Source organism: Mirounga leonina, unplaced genomic scaffold, assembly GCF_011800145.1.
Source record: "Mirounga leonina isolate KUSES-001 unplaced genomic scaffold, KU_Mleo_1.0 Mir_376, whole genome shotgun sequence".
Classification (NCBI taxonomy): domain Eukaryota; kingdom Metazoa; phylum Chordata; class Mammalia; order Carnivora; family Phocidae; genus Mirounga; species Mirounga leonina.
This window is the reverse complement of record NW_023270718.1, coordinates 7,031,127-7,048,867: the sequence shown is the minus strand read 5'-3', so window position 1 is coordinate 7,048,867 and position 17,741 is coordinate 7,031,127. Positions and strand designations below refer to the sequence as shown.

General features: G+C 45.3%; 1 protein-coding gene across 1 annotated transcript; it reads right to left on the bottom strand.

Annotated features, from left to right (window-relative positions):
- Positions 1-3,183: 3,183 nt before the first annotated feature.
- LOC117997984 (zinc finger protein 677-like) lies at positions 3,184-17,461 on the bottom strand. The gene is made up of 3 exons (XM_034986509.1): positions 17,421-17,461; positions 8,569-8,657; positions 3,184-3,435 (listed from the first exon to the last, which is right to left on the bottom strand). The coding sequence occupies exons 2-3, from the start codon at positions 8,581-8,583 to the stop codon at positions 3,184-3,186; spliced, it is 267 nt and encodes an 88-aa protein (XP_034842400.1). The 5' UTR covers positions 8,584-8,657; positions 17,421-17,461.
- Positions 17,462-17,741: the final 280 nt, after the last annotated feature.

Here is a 17,741-nt window from a genome sequence, read left to right as displayed (position 1 = left end):
GATGTTAAAAATTTTAGGAACACTAAAGGAATAGGATTTTTTTTTTTTTTTACTAAAGAAAGAGTACTCATCTGTAAGACAAATTAATTTTAGGATAGCCTAGTTTCAAACACTCAATGACAAAAACACTCGTGCTGTACAAAATTATGTTAGCTCTCAAAGAAAGGGTATTTTTCTTTCTTTTTTAACCCCGGTACAGTTAACATACAGTGTTATATTAGTTTCAGGTGTACAACAGAGTGATTCAACAATTCCTACAACAAATGCACTCCTTAATCCTTATCACCTATTTAACCCATCCCCCACCCAACTCCTCTCTGGTAAAACATCAGTTTGTTCTCTATAGTTAAGAGTCTGTTTCTTTGGTTGTCTCTTTCCCTCTTTTTTCCCCCTTTGCTTGTTTGCCTTGTTTCTTGAATTCCATATATGAATGAAATCATATGGTATTTGTCTTTCTCTGACAGACTTATTTCACTTAGCATTATACTCTCCAGCTCCGTCCATGTTGTCGCAAATGGCAAGATTCGTTTTTTATGGCTGACTAGTATTCCGCTGTAAATATATGCCATATCTTCTTTATCCATTCGTCTACCGATGGACATGTGAGCCACTGCCATCATTTGGCTATTGTAAATAATGCTGCTATCAACATAGGGGCGTATGTATCCCTTTGAATTAGTGTGTTTGTAATTTGGGGGTAAATATCCAGTAGTGCAATGGCTAGATCTTAGTAGTTCTATTTTTAACTTTTTTTTTTTTTTAAAGATTTTATTTATTTATTCGACAGAGAGAGACATAGCGAGAGCAGGAACACAAGCAGGGGGAGTGGGAGAGGGAGAAGCAGGCTTCCCGCAGAGCAGGGAGCCCGATGTGGGGCTTGATCCCAGGACCCTGGGATCATGACCTGAGCCGAAGGCAGACGCTTAACGACTGAGCCACCCAGGCGCCCTATTTTTAACTTTTTAAGGAACCTCCATACCACAGTGGCTGCACCAGATTGCATTCCCAACAACAGTGCAAGAGTTCCTTTTTCTCCACATCCTCACCAACACTTGTTGTAAGATAGGGTATTTTCCCACCATGATCCCAAAGCACATACCAACTGGCAGTAAATATATGTCTCATAACTGAGAAAAAAATATTGTAATTTTCCGTATACTTGTCTATAAATAAATGCTGAAGAACAGATAATCTATTACAATGGTAAGTAATCCAAAACAAGTTTATCTGATGAATAATGTAAATAAATGGCAATCTAGAACTGCAAAACAAATATAGCATTGAGAAAATGAAGAATTTATTTTTTTTTTAAGATTTTATTTATTTCAGAGAAAAACAGAGGTAGAGTGAAAGGGAGGAGACTCCCCACTAAGCAGAGAGCCTGATGACTGGCTCAATCCCAGGACCCTGAGATCATGACCTGACCTGAAGACAGATACTTAACCGACTGAGCTACCCAGGCACCCCGGAAAATGAAAAATTTAATAAAACAATGTTTACAAAATGGAATTGTATAAATACGTGTTATAAAATTATCTGTACCCATGAAATATAGGCATTTTACAACATTAACAAGTGGTGCATGTCAGTTATATTGCATAAAATATCTGTAAATCACAATAAAAATTAATAAATAAAATATTCTAGTAACCCTTGATAAAACCAGCAATAAATAATAAGTAACCATGTTATAGAAAATTATACTCTGTGGAGCTCTAAACAAGAATAAAAGAAAGCAGGGCACCTGGGTGGCTCAGTTGGTTAAGCGTCCAACTCTTGGTTTTGGCTCAGGTCATGATCTCAGGTCGTGAAATCGAGTCCTGTGCCAGGCTCCACGCTCAGTGCGGAGTCTGCTTGTGACTCTCTCCCTCTCCTTCTGCCCCTCCCCCCACTCACATGTTCTCGCTCTCTAAAATAATAAAATAAAATAAAAATAAAAGAAAGATTTCTATTCTAGAAAGAGCACACAATATGAAAACTGGAAAATATGTTGGGGTCACTGACTTCTAAAATATTAGGTCAGAAAAATACATTATAAAAGAACTGGAGAAAGACGTCAGAAGTCACAATTACGATTTCCTGCCTACAGTTATGTAACAGCCAAGCAACAGAGCAACTCCCTATCTATGCAGTGCACTCTAGTTATCCAGTTCATTGGCTCCAAATACATGTAGCTCAGAGTGTATTCTTTGAAAATTTATTAACTAAGATCAGAGACAAAATTATTGAGAACTGCAAAATGAAAACACAGAATATAATGCAAAGGGAGATCTCATAATAAACATGACAAAGTTAGTATCTCTTATTAAACAAAAGTAACTTTTGAGTGTACTATAAAACATGCAATATTCCAAACCATCTAAAAGCACTAATCTGTATTTTTAGAAAGATTTGAGAGAGAGCATGTGTGAGAGAGTGAGCTGGGGGAGGGGCAACGGGAGAGGGAGAATCACAAGCAGACTCCCCGCTGAGCGTGGAGCTCCACATGGGGGTCAATCTCACAAGTGTGAGATCATGACCTGAGCTAAAAGCAAGAGTTGGATGCTTAACCAACTGTGCCACCCAAGTGACTCATCTGAAGCCTGAGTGATACATGAACGAGGAGAAAAATTTCCTCCGAGAGCTCACAAGAAAGACACCTTTGTTTTCCCACAGAACTCCACCACTGCAGAGTTTCTCAAACACTACTAAGGTGCGGCCCCCTCGCTGCCCTTCTGAGCTCTTCTCTGTGTTCCCACCTGTCACACATTCCCACCTGTTTGGTTTTACGCTATTTGCTCTTTGCCCTCCACAGTCTAGGACTCTTTCCCTTGCTCCAAAAGGACATAATATTCAGGTCAGAAACAGAAATTCCTGCTTATAAGAAGAAAAGAACATGAACATGATGTGCTATGGCTTTTCCAGAATCCTAGCTCTTTGTTGAGCTGAGGAGAGAGGATATCACAGATGGATCTAGAACAAACGTATCACAAATTCCTCCACTGCTTGCCTCCTAAGGGCACAGGAAACAGTATAACATGCAAATTTATAGCTATCTTCCAACACTACTGAATCCAAAGCACAGGGGAAGAAAACAGGAAACTGGATATTTTAAAAGTCTGCCATATGGTTTTATACATTCTTAAACTCTAGAACCCCTGAAGAAAGGAAAGTAGAAGTCAGGATGCCACATTGTGAGGCTTTTCATTTCTGAGTCAACAGGGCTTCGATCTCAGTCAAGCAGGGCAGGGGCTCCCAGAAGACAAACAAGGGAAAATGCAAAGATACGCAAGGGCAGATCCCCACTTCTGGAGGGACGTTTTCCTCACCCAGGGAGACCAGGTTCCTGTAGTTCTCCAACATCACACCCTTGTACAATTCCCGCTGAGCAGGGTCCAGGCACTCCCACTCCTCCTGAGAGAATTCTATGGCCACATCCCTGAAGGTCAACTGTCCCTGAAATGAAAACACATTGCACCAAAAGGCCATGGGGAAATTTCTTCACACAAAATAAGAGAGAAGTAAAAGTATCAATTTGGTAAAGTGAGTATTCAACAGATCCGTGTTATGGTATTTTGAGCAACTTATGTGTTTCTAATTTTAATTTCTTATGCATTCCCCTAAGAGATTATGATACCCTCCAAATTAAGTGTGGATTTCTCATTTTTGTGGACAATACATGAAATGAAGCATACACATAAAAAGTCAATACTGCATTATCTCTACAAAGTATTAGATATTATGTTCTATATGCTGAGTGATATCAATGAGCTATCTTCAGATGACAAAACTGACAGTGGCTTTAAAGAGAAGTCAGAATCCAAAAACCGTGATGAGGATAACAACGGCAATAACTTAGAAGTTTTGTTTTTTTTTTTTTTAAGATTTTATTTATTTATTTGACAGAGAGAGCAAGCGAGCACAAGCAGGGGGAGTGGCAGGCAGAGGGAGAGGGAGAAACAGACTCCCCACTGAGCAGGGAGCCTGATGCAGGGCTTGATTCCCTGGGATCGTGACCTGAGTTGAAGGCAGACGCTCAACCAACTGAGCCACCCAGGCGCCCCTAAACATGACTATTCTTACTACTATTCTACTATTTAAATCATTAGCCTGACAGTGTAGAAAGAACTGAAGGCCATGGAATATATTTAAGATATAATTTCCATTGCTAAAAAATATGAAATTTATTACGAAATGATGTCTTTTATAGAAACTACGGACTTTCACATCCATGCACTTGTACACACACATATAAATAATACAAAGTAGCCAAAATAAGAAGAGTTTTCTCAACATAATTTTGAATGACTTTCTTCATTATTTTCATTCACATGTATTTCAGTATGTTTGGGAAAATGAAAATGTATAAACTGTACTTAATTCAGTTTGTCAATATGACTGTATAGTAGGCTAGTAAAGAGATGGTACAAACATGAAAAAAATACAGACTACTTTAACTCCAGTCTCTATAAAATACCTGAATTCAAAAATATAAACACAATTTTATCCATTTAAATGTAGGTGTGTAAGCATTAACAAAAGCCAAACAGTTTGTTTATTCCACTAATAAAGCAACAGTTCAAGATTAGAAAAGTTATCAGTGTTATACACTAACTGAACAGATTAAGATTAAAAAAAATATCACTAATAGATACCGAAAAAAAATGACAAAAAGGAAATTGGGGAAAAAACTATTATTAAGCAAGAACATTTAACCAAATGTCATGACTCAGTCAAAACACTGTATGCATTTCCTCTGAAATTATGGTGGAGGAAAGAGGCTAGCCAGGGCCCCTGCCATTCCCCATCCTACAGCATGCGTGAGCAGGGATCAGAGGAAGAGGCTAAAGGAGGAAAAAACAGTGAGAGAGTCAAAGACCTGGAACTGTTGAAATTCACAGATCTAAGGACAGAAATAGGCTAAAAATGAAAGAGAGACAAAGATATTCCATGCAAGTGGGATCCTAAAGAGAGCAGGGGGCCTATATTGTGTCAGACAAAACAGACTATGAGACAAAAACGGTCACAAGAGACAAAGGACATTATAATAAGAGGGTCAATTCACCAGGAAGATGGAACAATTAGAAACACATAGGCAAGGACGCCTGGGTGGCTCAGTTGGTTAAGCGACTGCCTTCAGCTCAGGTCATGATCTCAGGGTCCTGGGATCGAGTCCCTCATCGGGCTCCCTGCTCTGCGGGGAGCCTGCTTCTCCCTCTCCCATTCCCCCTGCTTGTGTTCCCTCTCTCGCTGTGTCTCTCTCTGTCAAATAAATAAATAAAATCTTAAAAAAAAAAAAATGTTTAGAAACACATAGGCATGTATCATTAGAACCCTCAAATATATGAAGTAAATAACAGTAGACTTCAATACCCAGTTTCAGAAGCTCTAGAAGGAAACAGAGGACCTAAACAGCACTATTACCAAATGCACCTACCAGACAGAACACTCCACCCAACAACAGCAGAACACAGTCTTCTAAAGCACACATGAAACATTCTCCATGACAGACCACATGTCATGCCACAAAACAAATCTTTTTTTTTTTAAAGATTTTATTTGACGGAGAGAGAGAGACAGCGAGAGAGGGAACACAAGCAGGGGGAGTGGGCGAGGGAGAAGTAGGCTTCCCGTTGAGCAGGGAGCCCGATGCGGGGCTCGATCCCAGGACCCTGGGATCATGACCTGAGCTGAAGGCAGATGCTTAACGACTGAGCCACCCAGGCGCCCCGCCACAAAACAAATCTTAACAAATTTAGGAAGACTGAAACCATAAGAAGCATCTTCTCTAACCATAGTGAACTGACACTAGAAACAAAGAGCAAAAAGGAACCAAATGTGTAAATTAAAACAATTCATTCTTCAGCAATGGGTCAAGGAAGAAACCACAAGGAATTTTTAAAGCATCAGATGAAAATGAAACTACCACATACCCAGATGTAGGGATGTGGTGAAAGCAGCACTGAGGAGCGTCTCTATGGTGAATATTTACAAGAGGAAAGATCACAAATCAGAAATCTTATTTTACACCTCAAGGAAGCAGAAAAATAAGAACAATCTGAACCCAATTTAGCAGAAGGAAGAAAGATTACAGCAGAGGTAAATGAAAGAGGATAAAAAATATAAAAATCGACAAACCAAGAGTTGGTTTTTTGAAAAGATTAACAAACTGACAAGCCCTTAGCTAGACCAATTTAAAAAAAAAAAAAAAGAGGTGCCTGGGTGGCACAGTTATTTAAGTGTCTGACTCTTGGTTTTGGCTCAGGACCTGATCTCAGGGTGGTAAGACTGAGCCCCACATGGGGCTCCACACTCAGCGTGGAGTCTGCTTAAGAATCTCTCTCCCCCGGGACGCCTGGGTGGCTCAGTTGGTTAGGCGACTGCCTTCGGCTCAGGTCATGATCCCGGAGTCCCAGGATCAAGTCCCGCATCGGGCTCTCTGCTCAGCAGGGAGTCTGCTTCTCCCTCTGACCCTCCCCCCTCTCATGCTCTATCTCATTCTCTCTCAAATAAATAAATAAAAAGAAAAAAAAAAATCTTTAAAAAAAAAAAAAAGAATCTCTCTCCCCCTCCTTCTACGCTCCCCTCCCCACGCTCTCTCTCTCTCTCAAATAAAGGTTAAAAAAAAAAAAAAAGAAGAAATGAAAGAGGGGACATTACAACTAATGACACAGAAAGTTTTAGAAAGGACTCTAAGGGTGCCTGGGTGGCTCAGTCGGTTAAGTGTCTGCCTTCGGCTCAGGTCATGATCCTAGGGTCCTGGGATCGAGCCCCACATCGGGCTCTCTGCTCAGTGGAGAGCCTGCTTCTTTCTCTCCCTCTGCTGCTCCCCCTGCTTGTATTCTCTCTCTCTGTCAAATAAATAAATAAAAAATCTTAAAAAAAAAAAAAAGGACTCTAAGAGGGTACTAGAAACAACTCCATGCCAACAATACATAATCTAGAAGACAAAGGTAAATTCATGGAAACATACAACCTATGAGACCTAATCACCTAATCATGAAGAAATAACAAATATGAACAGAATTATACCTACAGAGGACATGCTGGCAGGAATCAAAGATCTCCAACAAAGAAGAGTCCAGGACCAGATGGCTTCACTGAAGAATTCTACCAAACATTTACAGAAAAATTAACACATATCCTGCTAAAAGTCATCCAAAGAATTGAAGATGGAACATTGCAAACTCATTCTATAAAGTCTGCATGATTCTGATACGAACCCCAGATAAAGATACAAGAACAAAACTACAGAATATCCCTGATGAATACTGAATCAAAAATCTTTAACAAAATACTAGCAAACCAAGTTCAATAGTACATTAAAACGGGTATCCATCATAACCAAGTGGAATTTATTCCTCCAAGATAAGGATGATTCAACAATATACAAAAATCAATCAAGGCAATACACTAATAGAATGTACTAACAGAAAGAAGGAAAAAAAAAACAAAAAACCCTGAACATCTCAATTAATGCAGGAAAAGCCTTTGACAAAATTCAACAACCTTTCAGGATAAAAACACTCAACAAACCAGGAAGAGGTAAACTACCCCAACATAATCAAAGCCGTATATGAAAAGCACACTGCTAACATACTCAATGGTGAGAGACAGAAAGCTTTTCCTCTAAGATAAAGAAGGCAAGGATTCACGCTCTCAGCATTACTATTCCACAGAGTACCAGAAATCCTAGCCACAGAAATTACCAAGGAAAAGAAATAAAAGCCCTCCAAATTCAAAAAGGTTGATTTCATATTTTTAAATTGATGATAAATAAAATACTTTCCATTCCATTCCCAATCCTTAAAATTTTGAGTTTTGGTTTTTTGTTTTTTAAGTAATCTCTACACCCAACGTGGGGCTCAAACTCATGACCCTGAGATCAAGAGCACATGCTCTTCCGACTGAGTCAGCCAGGCACCTCTAATCATTAAATTTTGAAGGCACTGACTCATTTGTTCAGCTTCAAATGTAGTATAATAACAGGCAGAACAGATTTCTCCATATTGGTCTCTTTTTCTATTTTTTTTTTTTAAGATTTTATTTATTTATTTAACAAAGAGAGGCATAGCGAGAGCAGGAACATAAGCAGGGGGAGTGGGAGAGGGAGAAGCAGGCTTCCCGCAGAGCGGGAAGCCCGATGTGGGACTCGATCCCAGGACCTGAGCCGAAGGCAGACGCTTAACGACTGAGCCACCCAGATGCCCAGTCTCTTTTTCTAGAAGTTACCAGGTTTTTGTGGACATTAATATATGATTTTCATGTGCAGTTTCTTCTACCCTAGCTTACAAAGATCTAGCAGTGCATCCAGATGCGGCCCCTGAACAATCCCTGCTGCCCAACCGCACTGACACCATGGAGTCCACACCCATCTCCAATCCACACCTGGTGTGAAGCCCATCAGGATGCGCCCAATGGAGTCTCCTCACAGGTTCCACGTCACTGGGTCACGATGAGATGAAATCTAAGTGGAGATGGGACTGAGGGAAAGCCTGAGTATGAATGAACATGTGTCAAGGGTCCTTTGGAGAGTAGCAAACCCAATAGGAAGGAGAAACAGAACATCAACCAAGAATACGAGCTTACCTGAGAAAAAGCCATTCTGGACTCTTTCTTTTCTCTTCCTCCTTTTCTGAGTCTCTTCCTCTGAACATGAGTCTTTCTTAAAAGTCAACCTTGAAAGTTGAAAATATGCCGTTTAATGCTTAGAATGCTCATATCCCATCCTATGCCACCACCACAGACACAGGGGAAGTCCTCACCATGTGGGAGAGACGGCCCTCTGAGGCCCACTGCCACAGGAGGGGCTCACGGACAGTACACTCCTACTCAAACACCAACAAGTAAGTTTTGCCCCCCCTCCCTTCAGCTCACATTCCCTTGCTGGTGAAGCCCTCACAAAAACTGCAGCAGTGGGAACCTCAGCTGCACTGACCCTCCCCTTCAAATCACAGACCTGCCCCGATCAAACCCCATGCCGAGCAGAAACCCATTCACCCTCAGCCAGGTCTCAGCCCTCAGACAGGAAGGACCCAGAGCCTTGGGGCTTAATGCTGAATATAGGTCAGAAACACCCGGGCCACTTTAAATATTATCGAGGCTGCTCCCCACCCCAACTATCTGAAGGGGAATCTGTAAGGGGGGGCACAAAAGATGTAATTACAAAATGTCTGAGCAATCTCACATAAAGCTGGATTGAGCACCACCCAGAAGAGGCAAGATCAACACACCTCCCACCGTTTTTTCTTTTCCAGCTTTACTGAAGTATAATTGACAAATAAAAATTGTGTATATCTAGGTATACAGTGTGATCATTCAAAATATGTATACACTGTGATCATTCAAAATATGTATACACTGTGAAATAATTATCACACTCAACTTATATCCATCACCTCACAATTACCATTCTGTGTACGTGTGGTGAGAACACTTAAGATGTGCTCTCTAGGCAAATTTCAAGTATATAATATGGTATGATTAACTACAGTCACTATTCTTTACATTATATACCCACATTGTTCATTTTACAAATGGTAGGCTGTACCTTTGACCAACATCTCCCCAATTTTCCCCACTTCCCAGCCCCTCGTAACCACCAAACTACTCTATGGTTCCAGGAGTTTGAAGTTTTTAGGTTCTACATATCCGCAAGATCACATAATATTTGTCTTTCTCTGGCTTATTTCACTTAGCATAATGTTCTCCAGGTTCATCCAGGTTGTCGTAAATAGTAGGATTTCCTTCATTTTTATGGTCAAATAATATTTCATTGTATACAAATATATCAGATTTTCTTTACCCATTCTTCTGTCGACATTTAGGTTGTTTCCATACCTTGGCTGTTATGAATAATGAACCAATAATGCACATGGGAGTGCAGATATTGCTTTAAGATACTGATTTCATTTCCTGTGGATATAGATCCAGAAGTGTGGTTGCTGAATCAATGGTAGTTCTATTTTTAATTTTTTGAGGAACCTCCATGCTGTTTTCCAAAATGGCTACACCCATTTACATTCCTGCCAACAGTGTACAAGGGTACCCTGCTCTCCACTTCCTCACCAACACTTCTCTCTTGTCTTTTCCTGATAGCCATCCTAACAGATATGCCACCTCCCACCTGCTCTCCCCTTGGAGCCTGCTGTCACCAGGACCCAGATCTGGAAGGGGAAGGAGCAGAAGGGAACATGAAGGGCAGGCGGCAGAGGTCAGGGGGAGGCGGCCAAGAGGCTCCCTTGAGAAGGCAGTATCAGATCGAGGACCTGGGCGAAGGAGGGTATTTGCCCCCTGCATCTGAGGGGCCAGACAGTTCCAGGCAGAGGGACAGGCCCTGGGAGGGCCCTGAGGCAGGAGCAAGCCTGGGCCCAGGAAAGGGGAAGAGGCCAGCATGGCTGCATTAGGGTGAGGGGGGACCAGCAGGAGAGGAGGGCAGATCAGGAAGGGTGTGGTCTTCTAAAGAATTTTAGAAACTGATTTCTTCCTGTCATTTTAAGTAAACATTTAACTTTTTCTTATCTTATTAACACTTGCAAATAATGTAATTTCTTACATATTTTATGTTCATGCCAAGATGTGTATCTAAGCCCCAGGAAGTACAAGATGGCCCTTAATCAAGAGGTACAGGACCTTCAGAAAAGGTCAAGACCATTTTTGGACAAATTAAGGGGGAGACACCTGTTAGACATCCTAGCAGAGATGCAGAGCCCAGGGCACAAGCTGGGTACAGAAGGGAAAGAGAATCAGTCTTTCAAGGAAGACGGAGCAATCAACTGAGCCACATGCTGGTGACAGGAGCGGGGAGAAGAGGAAGCCAATCACTGGACTGACCAATGGGAGGTCCCTGGACAGTCTCAGCAGCACAGTGGCTGTGAAAGCTTGACCAGATGGGGTCTGAGTGGTGACCAAAAGCAAGGTTTGAAGACAGAGAGTGTTTCGTGTACTGTGCTCTGAAAAGGAACATAAAAATGGATGGTTAACGGGCGCCTGGGTGGCTCAGTTGGTTAAGCGACTGCCTTCGGCTCAGGTCATGATCCCAGGGTCCTGCAATAGAGCCCCGCATCAGGCTCCCTGCTCTGCGGGGGGTCTGCTTCTCCCTCTGACCCTCCCCCCTCTCATGTGCTTTCTCTCTCTCTCTCATTCTGTCTCAAATAAATAAATAAAATCTTTAAAAAAAAAAAAAGGATGCTTAACAAAGGGGAAACAGTTAATTGAGAATGTTTTGTTCTACAGATGGAAGAAGAGCGAATAAAAAGGGTCTGGGACACATGTGTCTCTGCGTCTGTTTCAGACACTACCACCTGTGCTTGCTGACCAAGTAGCTTCCGAAGAGCAGAAACGTACAATGAGGTGCAGGAAGGACGCCCAAAAGACCCCACAGAGGTCCCCGTGTGGAGCGGACGCTGGGGGGCAGCTCCCGATCCACCCCCTCAGGACCAAGGCACCATCCCGCTGCAGCCAGCTCTCCCTGGGCACACAGCTCAGGCCTCGGTTCTACCAACAGCACTGGGTAACGTGTCTCTGCCGAAGCCCAGTCCCTTCGTGCCTCCTCGGCTGTCATCCCGAGTCTCCCGATAAACCCCAGCGGGCAAATCTGTCTCAGCGTCTGTGTCCCTGGGAACCCGCGCTAGGACAATGGCACCCCACACGGACCCGTGCAGCCCCACAGCTACCCATAAACCCACTTCCAGGTGCTCCTGCTAGAACCGAGACACCCCTGTCCCACGGCTGCACCCATCCCTCAACCCCACAACCATGCTTGGGACACGTGCCCATGCCGTTCACTGGGCCATCTAGAGGCCCACACTTGCTTCCACGTCGCTCCTGCAGACCCCTCCAGGCTCACTTCCATTCCCCCCATGTTCCTACCTCTCCTGCAGGCACACACGAGCAAACTGGGCTAAGGCACAGGGACCACAGCAGTAACGGAACAAGGGCAAACTCAAGGGCGCCGGGCCTTCAGTACGGACACCAAGAGGTTGGCCCTGCTGGGAACACTTGTGAGCAACCGGGGACAACATGGAGTCCAGTTTAAAAACAGTCAAAGATTGGCTGGATGCAGTTCAGTGAGGACATCAGAGACAGAGCAGCCCCCAGATCTCTCCTCCTCGCCCCACTCACAGCCGATTACAAGAGCCTCTAGTTCTTCAGCGTGTCTGTTTTATGCCCCCTTAGGCTCCTGACCTTGTCCCCAGCCTTCCTGAAGGGAAATTAGGATCCTTGACCCTGAGCAGATCAGTGCTGGAAGGCAAAGCCCCTGCCTGAGATGCAGTGGCTCCCTGGTGACGTGCACGGTGCGGATGACGCGGGGGCCGGCAGAGGGCAGTGACACCGCGGGTGACACATGTGGGGACCCTGGTCTGCAGGGTTTTCTGGGCGTCAGTACATCCCGTAAAATAAGCAGCCATGCGAGGGTTAGATCAATTGGTGCTGAAATTTCCAGAGTAATGGGCACCATCCTCATCACCTGCCCCAGCTCCTCGGTCTCCCTGAGGACTACTCAGCGCAACCCACAGCCCTAGCATCTAAACACGGCCCCAGAGGAAGGTGCGGCAGCCAGTCTGGGCGCCCTCCACCGTAGGGAAAACGGGAAAGACTCTAAATAGTCAACGGAGAAGAGCTTTTCTCATCTGGGTGACAGACATGGAGAGAAAAGTCAACCTGCCTAACATGGCAGACTGACTCAGGGAGAGCACTTCAGATGACAGGTGGGCAGGAGAGACTGGAGACACATCTCTGAGCCTCTACCTAAAGCAGGAGAAAGGGCCAGAGCCGAGATGATTTAGAGACAAAAGGTAAGAGAGGGACCAGGTCCTGTGACAGAAAAGGTTGGCATCTGGGAACAGAGACAAGGTGAACGTGACTGGGGCAGAGTGAGCTGTGTGAACTGTGTAAGTTCCCAGGATGAGGCTGGAGACCCTGACAGGGGCCCTGATGACACAGGGCTGTGTAGCCACGGCGAGGGGTCTGCATTTTGTCCTGATGACAATGGGAGGCCAGCAGAGGGTCCAATGCCAGGGAGTGACATCATCTGCCTACAGATTTACCCCACTGCAGAGAAAGACATCTGATGATGGTCTAGGACTCGGGAGCCTGCGTCTCTGCCTCCATCCTAGTGTTTTTGTGTTTCAGTTTTGGAGGACTGGGGCCCATTTAAAATTTTAATGACAACTGGGAATTCCACCCACAAAGAACTGCCACATACAGACCCAATCTGACCAATCATTTCAGGAGTCAGTATTGCTCAGATTCAGTTTCTGGTCTAGTGTCCCATCTCCATGTTACAAGCAGGCTCACTGAGGCCCAGAGTGGGAGATCTTTCTGACCAGGTCTGAGTTGAGTGAACAGAACCAGGGGTACTGAATTCTGAAACGGAGTCTCATGGGCCAGAAGCAGTTTGTCCTTGTCCTCCTCCCCCTTAAGGCACCAAGACCTTCTTTCAGATGCCCCAGCAAAAGGTAAGTTTCTTTGAAAGTCTGATCACACTGATACCAAGCATTTAATTCCTCTTTTCCAGAAAATCACAGTAGAACATTTAAAAATCAGAATTGCAAAAACATAACCAAGGGTGCAGAACACACTGAAAGAGGGTCAGCTATAGAAATAAACTTTGACCAGCGCCTGGGCGGCTCAGTTGGTTAAGCGACTGCCTTCGGCTCAGGTCATGATCCTGGAGTCCCGGGATCGAGTCCCGCATCGGGCTCCCTGCTCGGCGGGGGGTCTGCTTCTCCCTCTGCCCTCTTCCCTCTCATGCTCTCTGTCTCTCATTCTCTCTTCAGGAAATGAATAAAATCTTAAAAAAAAAAAAAAAATTAAAAAAAAAAAGAAATAAACTTTGACCACATTTTTTTAAATTTCAGTTTTGTTAGAGATTCCTTTGTTTACTTTGTGAGCAAATTTATTAATCATAAATAGATGAGCTCTTTTGGAAAAAAGTTCCAAGTCAATCCAGCCATCCTTCTATTTGCAGAGAAGCAGACAAAAGGGACTTGAGGACATCGACTTAGTGCTCACAGCTCACTGTTTTAAGGCATCACATAAGGGAAGAAGACAGAGCATTAGGCAGCTGGTTAAACTAGGTTTCAAATGCCAAAACCACTGACAACCTTACCAAGTACTCACTGAAACAACCTAAGAATATGTAGTAATTACCAAAAAATTTTTCTAACATATAAGATAGAGAAGAGGAATGTCTGGGTGGCTCAGCTGACTCTTGATTTTGGCTCAGGTTATGATCTCAGGGTTGTGGGATAGAGCCCCGAGTCAGGCTCTGTGCTCAGTGCTCACACGCGCTCTCCCCCTCTCCCTCTCACTGAAAAATAAATATTTTTTAAAAAGAGAGGAGAAAGCACACAGGCTCAATCTAAACCAGAAACAAATTTTTTTTTTTAAGATTTATTTATTTATTTGAGAGAGCGAGAATGAGAGAGAGAGAGAGTACATGAGAGGGGGGAGGGTTAGAGGGAGAAGCAGGCTCCTCGCCGAGCAGGGAGCCCGATGCGGGACTCGATCCAGGGACTCCAGGATCATGACCTGAGCCGAAGGCAGTCGCCTAACCAACTGAGCCACCCAGGCGCCCTAAACCAGAAACAAATTTAAAAGGCAAACAATTTTTAATTTTTAAAAATCTAAATAATTCTGGTGTCAAAGTAAAAAAAAATTAAGCATACCTCATATTGACTGGGTGATTAAAATAAAAACTTAAAAAAATATATATCATACTGAGAAAAGAGTAACATGACTTGAGTATAGGAGGCCACCAAAGCTTATTTCATAAGTTAATAATTGGGGCGCCTGGGTGGCTCAGTCATTAAGCGTCTGCCTTCGGCTCGGGTCTTGATCGCAGGATCCTGGGATCGAGCCCCGCATCGGGCTCCCTGCTCAGCGGGAAGCCTGCTTCTCCCTCTCCCACTCCCCCTGCTTGTGTTCCCTCTCTCGCTGTGCCTTTTTCTGTCAAATAAATAAATAAAATCTTAAAAAAAAAAAGAAGTTAATTATTTATAGAAAGGTGACAATGAAAAATAAAATGATGAAATCAGAGAGGGAGACAAACCATAAGACTCTTAATCATAGGAAACAAACTGAGGGTTGCTGGAGGGGCGGGAGGTGGGGGGATGGGATAACTGGGTGATGGCCATTAAGGAGGGCATATGATGAAATGGGCACTGTATCTAAATCGCTGAACTCTACCTCTGAAACCATTTGTTAATTAATTGAATTTAAATTAAAATAAATAAATAAATAAATCGACGGGAAAAAAGAAAAGTGGCAACTGAGATTTATCTCAAGCTACAACAAGAATACCGAATCAAATAAAAGAGAAGTAGGGGGGGAAAAGTAAATCCATTACCAAAAAAAACCCCACAAAAAAAACCACAGTTAAGTGTAACTTTTCTTTTTTTTTCTTTTAAGATTTTATGGGCGCCTGGGTGGCTCAGTTGGTTAAGAAACTGCCTTCGGCTCAGGTCATGATCCTGGAGTCCCGGGATCGGGTCCCACATCAGGCTCCCTGCTCAGCAGGGGGTCTGCTTCTCCCTCTGCCCTCTTTCCTCTCGTGCTCTCTGTCTCTCATTCTCTCTCAAATAAATAAATAAAATCTTAAAAAAAAAAAAAAAGATTTTATTTGACAGAGAGAGACACAGTGAGAGAGGGAACACAAGCAGGGGGAGTGGGAGAGGGAGAAGCAGGCTTCCCGCGGAGCAGGGAGCCCAATGCAGGGCTAGATCCCAGGACCCTGGGATCATGACCTGAGCCAAAGGCAGACGCTTAACGACTGAGCCACCCAGGTGCCCCAAGTGTAACGTTTCTTTACAAAGGCAGTGTGTAGTGAGTCACCGCTTGCCCCACTTCTCCCCTCCCCCACCCAGTCCCAGCCCAGGCAAAGGGAAGAGGGTGACCCACAACTGTCTGAGTCAAGTCACTGCCCCCTGACTGAAGAGGGTTTGCAAATGGAAATTATCTTCTGATGCAAATAAATATAAAACCCATAAGCCTTACAGACAGAGGAGTTTTGAAATTGTCATCCTCATCCATATAATTTAAACAAACTTTAAAGCCACAAATCAGTATTCCACAACTTAAATCTATATCCAGTCAAATCAGAATCATCTGGATTGAGGTCCACCCTCTTTTTTGGCTACAGTGTGTTTTCCTCTCTCATTCTATCTACCTCTGCGTTGATCGTTTTTTTCTTTTCTGTATTCCCCATGGGTTTCTGCTCATTGTTCCCCCCTCCTGTCCTGCTGTCTGTCCTGCTCTGGATCCCTTCTCTCACACCTGTCCTGCCCCACTCTGCAACTTGTTTCTCTTCTAGTTCCTATTTCTCGCCAATCTTTCTGATTATCCCCAGTCTCCATGATTTCTCCCCTTTCTTCTCCCATCTGGGCTCCTTTCCTGCTCTTCCTTACATTCCTCTCTTCTTTCCCTGATATTCCCTTGGTCCCCACTCTCTGGCACCCCCAGGTAGCTATACTCCCATTCTGGTCTGTTTCTTCCTCTGCTTTTCTTGTCACCTGTTTCCTCTGTCTCAGCTGCCCGTTGCTCAGACGGCCAAGGCTTTAACTCTTTTGTCCTCTCCCCCAGCCCTCCATCTGAATTCCCTCACCAGTGTCGCCTCCGGCCCTGCCCCTGAACAAGGGCCCTTCTACGTTGCTCTCCTTCACGTCCCTGGAGATCCCGCTTTCCTCTAACTGCTCTCTTTTTTCCACCTGCTTTCTCAGCTTATTCTCCTACTGTCGCTTTGCAGGTCCCTCACCCATCCTCTACGTTTTCTTTCAGTCGCAGTCTTTCTACCAATCTCCCTCGACCACACATGAAGTAGGCGTGGGATGGAACAAGACGCCCGCCTCCCACAAGAGCGCACTACCCGGGCGGGAGGAATTGGGGACAGGACAGCGAGCGTCACTAGGCAGGCCCAGGTCACCCACCGCACTGCGGGGTCGGGGGAAGAGGGGACCAGGGACAGAGGGGACCAGGGACAGAGGGGACCAGGGACAGGAGCCTGGGAGCTGCTCAGAGGGGCGCGATTCTAGAAGCGGGCTGAGCTCTCCAGAATCCCAGGACCTGTCTCCCCCCCCGAGGGGGCTGCAGGGGCTGCCGGCCGGGCCGAGACCGCGACGCTGGGGGGCTGGGGGCGCCAAGGGCATAAATCCACCTCGCGAAGGGGGCTCTACGGGGCCGGGGCGGGCGCCGGGGTCCGAAGTCGGCTCCAAGCAGGACGCGGACGCGGAAGCCGGCGTCTGCGTGGACCCAACACGGAAGCGCCGAGGGCGGGGACCAGCCTGGCCGCGAGTTTCAACCCGAAGGGACGCGCGCCCGGCCTCCCACCGCGACGTCGGCATGTACTCGGCTGCAGGAGCGGGTGCGGGGATTTTACGGCCCGTAGCGACCCCCACACCCCGTCTATGGAGGACAGGGGACTGCGAAGACCAGAAACTCACGCTGCGCAGTGAGACCTTTGCTCCGCGCTTTCCGTTTCCGGGGCTACAGGAACTTGCTCGCGCACAGTGAAGAGGGGGGCGGGGCGCAGAGGGAGGCGGGGCCTACGCAAGAATCGCGGGGGCGGGGCCTAGGCGGCACGCAACCGTCAAGGGGCGGGGCGCGGACCGGCGAGGCCAACACTGGGCGCGAGGAAGCGGACACGCAGGTGGGCCGTCGCTCGGAGAGGCGAGGCTTGCGCAGGTACCTCGAGAGGACGGGGCGAGGCGGGGGCGGGGCCTCGGGGGCGCGACCGTCAGAAGGCGCGGCCTCGGGGGCGCGAC